We start from the raw sequence: 9,174 nt of genomic DNA on the forward strand, positions 1-9,174 counted from the left end.
TATCTCTCCACCCTTCCCATTCTCCTCTCTCTCGCCCTTTCTCTGTCTCTTCCCCCCTTTCCTCCCTCCCCTTCCTCTCCACCCATTCCCCTCTCTCTCCTCTCTCCCCCTTTCTCTCTCCCTCCCCCCTTTTCTTCCTCTCTTCTCTTCCTTCCCCCTCCGTCTTTCTCCCATTCTCTCTCCCCTTTCTTTCTTTCTCTCTCACTCTCTCTCTCCCCATCCCCTCTTCTGCATGCCCAGAGACACAAAGACATCAGATTTTTGCTTTTAGCATGATTTTAAAAGAAAGGTAACATGAAAACTTTGATGTTACATAAGATATGTGGCAGCTGGGTGGGGGAGGTAGTGGTGTGGAGGGAATATATTCTTTAAAATGAAATGTAAAACAGAACATTGCATTTATGAGTTATTGTTTTGTGTTGTTGTTGTTTTTCTTTGATGTGATTCAGTTATGCAACATTTTCCTGCATTTTATTTTTTATGTCGTCTGAATCTAAAGAGAAAAAAAAAGAAAAGAAAAAAAGTTGTTATTTGTTGTTGTTCTTGTTCTTGCAGTGCTTTTGTCTATTTTTGGACAACTACTTTTAACAAAATATTGTGTGGAATTTTACTTTGGAGGAATGGAAAGTGTTTGTTTTGGATTTTGTTGTTGTTTTTACATCATAACCTTCCCCAACTGTATCAACATGAACATTTTGGCTGAAGTCTGACTGGTTCGACACAGAGAGAAGAACCACTGACAACTCGACACACGACGTCGTGCCATGACATGTCAGGTGACTGGGCTGACCAATGACAGTGGTGTCACAAAGCAGACCCTTCTGCCGGACACTGTTTGATGACCTGTCGGCTCTACAGTTATGATCTGCTGTCATGTCAGGATGTACTGACGAGTGTCAGTGATATTGTATCATTCTGTTTGATGTGCGTGTGTGTGTGTGTGTGTGTGTGTGAGGGAGAGAGAGATGTTTGTGTCTGTATGTATGTATGTGTATGGGTGTGTGTGCTCAGGTGTGTGTTTGTGTCTGTGTATCTATGTGTGTACATGTGTGTGAGAGAGGGAAAGAGAGAGATGTGTGTACGTGTGTGAGGGAGAGAGAAATGTGTGTGTATATGTGTATGGATGTGTGTCCTCAAGTGTCTGTTTGTCTATCTATGTGTGTACATGTGTGTGAGAGAGGGAAAGAGAGAGATGTGTGTGTGTGAGGGAGAGAGAGGTGTGTGTCTGTGTGTATATATGTGTATGGGTGTGTGCTCAGGTGTGTTTGCGTCTGTGTATCTGTGTTTGCATGTGTGTGAGAGGGAAAGAGAGAGATGTGGGTTTGTGTGTGTATAGGCCTACATGTGTGGGTGTGCATGTGTGTGAGGGAGAAAGATATGTGTCTGCATGTGTATACATGTGGGTGTGCTTATATGTGTGTGTGGGTTTGTGAGAGGTGTGTATATGCGTGTGGGTGGGTGTGCACACATGCGTATGAGGTATGTGTGTGTGTGTGTGTGTGTGTGTGTGTGTGCATGCACATTCTTTTTCCTTTTCTTTGGAGTGGAATGTTTCTTATCCTTTTTGGATTTTTTTTCAGAAATGTAGTGTGATGATTTATGAAAATGAATAAAGCGTTTCCACACAAAATGAGTTGGATGCATTGGATTTTGCGACACAACTGTACACAACCTGCATGAATGGTTTATACTGACAAGTTCCAGTCAGCTAAAGAAACAAAACCTGATGCCAAAACAACCACACACACACACACACACATGCTCTCACATCCACACACACACATAAAGATTCTCACACACATATGCATGCATGTACACACGCAAACACATGCATGCACGCAGTGTGTAACGACCGGCTTCCATTACAATTGGTAATGAGGCCAGTAAAATAAAATTTCAAAAGACGAACGGAAAAAAAATGTATCTGCCGTTTCTTCAGTGTTGATAAACAAATACACCTCGCTGACGAGTATTTGCACACTGTAGGTATATGTGTGTATTATTTTTGGTCTCCAAAACTTGCTCTGTCTGCTTATTGACAAAGTATCCTACAGGGTTCATAAAAAGCAGTTGAGAACACTTGGGAACTATTTGTTCTTCTTATGCTGAAATTATGCTGATGTTTCGGTAACTGAACGTTGGTGTGTGTCAGTAGCAAAAAGTAAATGATGGTGCCACTCATTGTAAACTATAGATATTCTTTCTCGCAAATGCACTTTTTTTTTTTCGCCAAACCACCGTGAATAAATTTGTTAATTTTTGACTGAAACATCGATTTTTTAAAGGATTGTCCAGTTTTCAAGTTTCTTGGTGGTTCTACACGTGGCAGTATCTGCACCTGTGGGACTGTGAGCGTCGGTAGGCGAGAGAGTGGGGAAGGGACTGCACAACTCATGGTGCACGTGTTTCTGAAACAGCCCTTTGTGTTTTGAACGAGAAGCTTGTTGTAGATCATATGCAGTCTGTTTAGTCAGTCTATGATTCAGTCTCTAGTGACGTTCACTTACATTGTCCTTGAAGAAGGGCCTAAGGTCAGAAACATCGATACTTCTTTTCAAAGTGAGTCTACTTTCACAACCCCTTTTTTTTCTCCAGGGTTTCTCCATTTGCCAGTTTTATTGACTTTGCAGTCATATTTTTGTAACGGCAGGGTGCTATGTGAGGATGCAGTCTGCCTGGGTCTGAGTTCGTTCATCCAGTCCAACACCAAACACGTGGGAGCACGTCGGTTTACAGTGGTTCCACTTTAATGGTACAGTGGATGTGATGCAGCAAGTCACATGACAACAAAAAACCCCTCTGCAACCAATAAACAGAAAACAACTATTTTCCATGTGTACCATGAGGTGGGGGAGAGATACGAACAGGACTTAATTTCAAGTGAAGCAAGTAATGTAAATTTTAAGTGCCAAAAGAAACTACGGGGCTAAAAAATCATGATGCCAAACATTACTGAAAGCAAAGGCACCATTAAAGACAATGAAAGAAAGACTTTGCGACTGGTCGCCACTGATTATCTTGGTCTTCATAAAGAAAACCCAACCAACAACCATATTCCTGAAAACAACTCCCCCAAGAGGTGTTTCCCATCCCCAACAAGCGGAAGGACACCAAAACCGCATCAGCAGAATCTCTCCCTTCATGCTTGGGAAAGGTTATCTTTGAAAAACAACAGTAATCCTCAAATGGCTTAGTTATCGACAGACCATCTGTTTAAATGTACAATAATCCTAACAGAAGGTCACACTACTAGTAATTCATTCAGCACCATGCACTAAGCCAGTTCACAAAGAACTGAAAGAAAGAAATGTTGTTATGATAACATGTTCAACAATGGCGTCTGTTCAACCTTGTACAAATCTAAAATATAAAACTTCCAAAAATAACTAAACATGAACATATGTAAAAAGATACTTAAAAAACTATGAAGAAACAACCACCTGAGCAGTGTGCTCAAAGGCTTTACACAGTGACAGAGTATATTACAAGCTGAGCAACTTGCACTACTGTCATCTGGCTCACCGAACACAGCATCAGGGAAATGTCTTCAAAAAGATCAAGGGAAGTAACTCTATTCCAAATTCGTCATCTGTTTTGTAAAAACTTGAATTATGCATTCTAACAATATGAAGCTATGCACATTTATAAAATATAGTAATAATTTATCAATAACTATTTTTATTTATTTGTTTTATTCTTCATTACTAGTTTCCTATTTTTCTTTTATATTTCTCTCTTCAAGAGTCTCTCAGTTTCACTCTACTACATTCAGGTGCGCACACTAACTACAACAGAACCTGAACCAAACTAACAACAGAACCGAAGCTAGCGCACTGGTCATCAACTGGTTGAAGTCCAGTTTTCACCTGCTCATCATTGCCTCAAAGACCCCTCTCTCGCCCCAACAGACATCATTCCACGCTAGGACGCGCGCGCGCGTGTGTGTGCGCGTGTGTGGGTGCGTGCGTGGGTGCGTGCGTGCGTGAGTGCGTGCGTGTGTGTGTGTGTGTGTGTGTGTGTGTGTGTGTGTGTGTGTGTGTGTGTGTGTGTGTGTGTGTGTGTGTTCTTCGTTTATATTTCTGCTCATCAGCAGCAGTCAAGGTGTCTCTCAGAAGTCAGCCTGTTAACACAGTAACCCTGCCAGCCGCCATGGCGAAGTGGTTACCGTCGTGGACTGACTGGGAGAACGCGGGTTCAATTCCCATAAGGGTTTGGTTTCTGTGGCCCCTGGCCGGCTCCTAGCCAGAGTTGATTGTACGATGGGCTCGAGGGTCATCCACTTCACGGATGCGTCTTTACCAGTGTTCCCTAAATTTCTTGACCAACACGGCAGGTGCCTGTATCTCCCAGGTCTGGTTGAATCCTGAATAGCCTATATCATTATGGGAGTACAGCCTTGTCAAGTAGTCCCAAACCTAAATGAACCCCCATAGCAGTATATGGCTATCATCCCCATCCTCATTCATTTTTATCGAAATATAGAAAACAAAAATCTCCCTAATTTTAAGGCACACACACACACACACACACACACACACACACACACACACACACACACACACACACACACACACACACACACACACACAAAGTGCCAGACAGCTGGATCAGTGCCAACACAACGCCTGTCTTCAAGAAGGGGGACCACCACTGAGCCATACACATTTGATTTACAGCCCAGTGAGATGGACACGAACACCTGGTGGAAAACTGCAGTCCTGTCTCACTGATACTGGTGTCAGGAAGCAAGCTCCTGGAGCACATCGTTTGCAGTCACCTGATTCAGCACCTGGAACGACACGAAGGTCTTACAGACCTGGAGGCTTTTCGTGTGAGACACACCAATTAACCAACTCTCCACCGGCCCTGTGCCAGAGCTTTGAGTGGGATGTCCAGACACATACCGTCACCCAGAACTTGTCCAAGGCATTTGATAATATGGTACATCACTGGAAGCTACTTGAGTTTATTTCAGTTTCAGTTTCAGGACGGTGTCAAAGCATGTAGACTGATCCATACGTGCAGTTTAAAAAACAGGAAGATGCCTGACCTTTGCAGAAACCCAACGCAATGGTAAGGCCTTGATGCTACTCGGAAAGATGGACAGCCATGGCATCGGTTAGGGAACAGTGGCTAGTCACTTTCTTCACCCAGAACACACTGGAATGGTGATCATCATGCAAAACCTCAGAATTGGAATTATCATATCGTGCAGCTTGTCAGAACTGGGATGATCTCATCGTACAAAACATCAGAACTGAAACGGTTTCATCGTGCGAAACGTCAGACTTCGAATGATTTCCTAGCGCAAAACGTCAGAATGAGAATCATTTCATCGTGCAAAATGTCAGAATATTGGAAAGGTTTCATCGTGCAAATCGTCACAATTGGAACAATTTCATCGTGGAAATCGTCAGAACTGGAACAATTTCATCCTGCAGATCGTCAGAACTGGAATGACTTCATCGGCAAGGCTCTTCACAAGTCTGTTCCTGAAAGTGAAATCTGGTTCAGAAGTAATAAAAACTTTTTGCATCGTGTAAGTTTGATAAGTGGCAAAGCGTGGCGATCAGGTTTTCCGTTTTGTACGTTTCAGACGCCAGTAGCTTGCCCTGCTAGGTCTGGTGTGGCAGTCCTGGCTTCCCTTGTCCGTTTCTCTGAGACTGTGACCGTTCATATCAAAGACACTCCGTGGTACGTACATTCTGTCCGAGTCATAGTAGTCCTGTTCAGTCCTGTAGCTGTAGCATTTACTGCGTCTGTTCTCTTCATTCTCAGTGTCTTGGTGACTGGCATCATCATCTCTTCGATGATCAGCATGGCGTTCTTGGAAAGGAGAATGGTCCCAGTCTTTCCAGTCTCTGTCCTTTAACGTTTGTCCTCTGTAGTTTTTGCCACTAAAAGTGTTGCTGCAAGTTTTAAGCTCCCAAACCTCACTCCCGTTTACGCCAACGCTTCTGCTTCTGGTGTTGCTTGTGAGCTGCGCTTCCTGTGAGAACATGTCCGTGGGTCTCCACTCAGCCTTGAAGAAGAGGTAGGACAGTCTGATGACGAGTTCCAGAAGCTCCATGATGGTCAGGACCGACACCCCCATCCACAGACCCAGCGTGCCCCCGATGTCAGCGAAGAGGTCCTCCATGCCGTAGGCCGGCATCTGCTTGTACTTGACCACACTCAGGTCCTCCAGATACACGTTCAGACGCAGCAGGTTCTGTCGGATGACTGTGGAGGCCTCTCGGAGGTTGTCCAGCTGCTGGCTGTTGTACTCTAACAGAGGCTGCTGCTGCTGCTGATCATTCTCTCCTGTCTTACGTCTGCTGTTGTTCTGGAATTGTTTGTGAGGGTTCCGGTGACCACGTGAGGAGTTTCTGAGCGCTCTGTACTGCTGACCCTCACTGGAATGCTTTTGGCTTTGAGAGGAACTTTTGTTACCATCAACATCGCGTGTTTTGGAAGAGTAAGATGAGTTCTTAAAAGTCCAGTTTCGTGAAGAAGAGTCGTTCCGAGCTTCTGAACTCTCTGAGACTGTGTCCAAAGACGACACCGAGCTTTCTGAAGAGCCTCCATGACTTCCGTCGCTCTGTGGTGGACTGGAATTATCCCCCTGAGAATGCATCACCTCCTCTGATGGTGCAGCAGTGGCGTTGGCGTTGGTCTGTCCGTGCTGAGAGAGCTGCCTGAGGATCTCCTCACCGTCCTTGATGTTGCTGTGGTGCAGGCTGTAGGCCCGGCCCAGCGGGGACTTCAGAATGGTGTCCCCGTACAGCTGCCCCAGGGCGTGGAACTGGTACAGCTCAGTGGGCCAGTAGGACATGGAGGTGGACATGCGGTAGGACAGCTCCCCGCACGGGTGGTTGCATCCGCACTGGGCCTCGTACCTGCAGCAGTCAGCCGTGTGAGTTACAGTTCATTGAAAGGCATGTGATACGATGGAGCGGTGGCCTAGAGGAAATGCGCCCGTCTAGGAAGTGAGTGTCCATGGGTTTGAATCACACATATATACATACTGGGATTTCTTACTTCCTCCCATCCGCTAAGACTTAAGTGGTGGCACTGGGTGCTAGCCTTTCGGATGAGAAGATAAACCGATGTCCCGTGTGCACTTTTAGAGCATGTAAATGAACTCACGGCAACGAAAGGGTTGTCTCTGGCAAACTTCTGCAGGAAAATCCACTTCGATGAATAAAACAATTTATTTATAGGCAGAAAAGAATGGGTGGCGCTGCTCTATGGTGACGTGCCCCCCCCCCCCAACCTCCCCCACCCCCTCCCGGGAGAGTAGCCCGAATTTAACGCAGAAAAATATGTTCTGACAAAAGTAATATAATACAGCACAAAATCTCGTCTTTCTTTTGTTCTGATGTCTCTGAATGTACTGTTCTTTCCTCTTTTACTCCTGACACAACATGATTATCAAAAAGCTCTCTATTTAGTGATATATATGATATGATATATATATCTCTGTGTGTGTGTGTGTGTGTGTGTGTGTGTGTGTGTGTGTGTGTGTGTGTGTGTGTGTGTGTGTGTGTATGTGTGATCGTATATTATGATGCAAAGATAAACTTATTCAAGAAGACGGAACAAAAAGAAAGGGGGGCGGGGGTGGGGGGTGGGGGGGGGGGGGGGGGGGGGGGGAATGGGGCGTGGCTGTATAGCAGGGATGGGAGGACGAGTTATATGGGTAGGGGGACTACAGTGGTTAGGATGGTGGGGTTGTTAAGGTAGGGGTGTCATAAGTGTATGATATTGGGGGTTGGTTGGTTGGGAGAATGGGTAGGATTTTTTTGTGCTTTCTTGAACTAGTTTATCTTTGCATCAAAATATACGATACAACCATCATCATCACATCCACCTCACAGTCTACTCCAATCCCTTCAAGTCAGTTAAGCCCAAGACGGACTCTAAAAGTAGACAGCCCTTCGTCTACAGAAGCTGCCTGTTTGTGAAGCCGATCTGAGACCTTTGGACTTCAAGACCAAGATGGTAAATTTGTAGCCGGACCTCAAAGAGTTATCAATTTTGCGGAAGAAGTTGGTATGAAACCATTAAAATAACAAGTTTCTGTGTTCGGTTCTGAGCGAGGAAACTATCAACATTTCTCTCACCTGCGATCGTTCTTCAGCCTCTCCAGGGCCCTCAGCTCGCAGCGCAGTTGAGGGAGATGCTGCGCGCGGGGCAAGGCCTGCGCGTGACGCAACATGTGACGCCAGCGGCGCACGTGACCACAGTAGGGGAGGTCACTGAGGGCAGGGAGGTGGGGCAGGGCGGAAGAACGGCAGCGGCAGCTTTGGGCGATGAGCTCCTGCTGGCAGACGGCGATGCACGTGGAATACGTGCTGGTGAAGCTGGTAGGGTCGTTTCGATGCACGTGCAGCAATAGAGGTCATGTGTGCAGTGACCCGCCACCATTCAGCCCCCGTCCGAGAGATATGGAACAAGATCAAAGAAGGTCTGAGTAATTCCCCCCTTTAGTATCTTAAATTCATGGACCTATTTGAACGGCTTTTTTTTTTTCGTTGTTGCAATTTTCGATCATAGTTGAAGCAGAGTTTCTTTCTGTTAGTAGGGTAAATTCCAATATTAGCATCCTAGATTCAGAAACCTATTTTACCGTCAATGTTTTTGTATGTATGAAACGGTATTACCATTAGTAGATGTTGTAACCCATGGATTTCGACTCTTTATTTTGTACGTTATTTTACTAAGTTTTGATGTGGATTCAGTCACTAAACTGACGTGCCACCATCTTGCTTCTTTCCGGTTTTGGTCCCACAAACCATCATGAACATGTAACCAATAGGTGCAATAGTTTTAGACGCTAAAATAGCACACTATCCATTTGTAGTTGTTGTGACCAATTTTCTATGGTTTACAACTCTTGATTTTGATGTTGGTCCAGTCAGTGCATTAATGTGCAGCCATGTTCACAAATCGTTTCCAGTGACACGTTATTTCAGTGTGTACCCATCCGAAAGCCTCTCGCTCTGTTTTCAGACCCCACTACCATTAAATTGAAACGATAACTGAAAACAATGGAGACTTGAATCGATGCCTGTCGGTTCCTGTGCATAGTATATGGTTATTCCTCGTCGTTTTTAAGCCTAACCATTGAACTATGTGGAGTGATGGCCTAGAGGTAACGCGTCCGCCTAGGAAGCAAGAGAGAATCTGAGC

General features: G+C 45.1%; 1 protein-coding gene across 1 annotated transcript in view; it reads right to left on the reverse strand.

Moving 5' to 3' along the window:
* Window positions 1–5,569: 5,569 nt before the first annotated feature.
* LOC143296552 (FMRFamide-activated amiloride-sensitive sodium channel-like) overlaps window positions 5,570–9,174 on the reverse strand; it is a 13,600-nt gene continuing 9,995 nt past the window's right edge. The window contains exons 5-6 of the mRNA XM_076608575.1: window positions 8,106–8,345; window positions 5,570–6,878 (exon numbers count right to left, since the gene is read on the reverse strand). Coding sequence (XP_076464690.1) covers window positions 5,570–6,878; window positions 8,106–8,345 — 1,549 coding nt within the window. The remainder of the gene's footprint in view (window positions 6,879–8,105; window positions 8,346–9,174) is intronic.

Source organism: Babylonia areolata, chromosome 21 (genome assembly GCF_041734735.1).
Source record: "Babylonia areolata isolate BAREFJ2019XMU chromosome 21, ASM4173473v1, whole genome shotgun sequence".
NCBI lineage: Eukaryota > Metazoa > Mollusca > Gastropoda > Neogastropoda > Buccinidae > Babylonia > Babylonia areolata.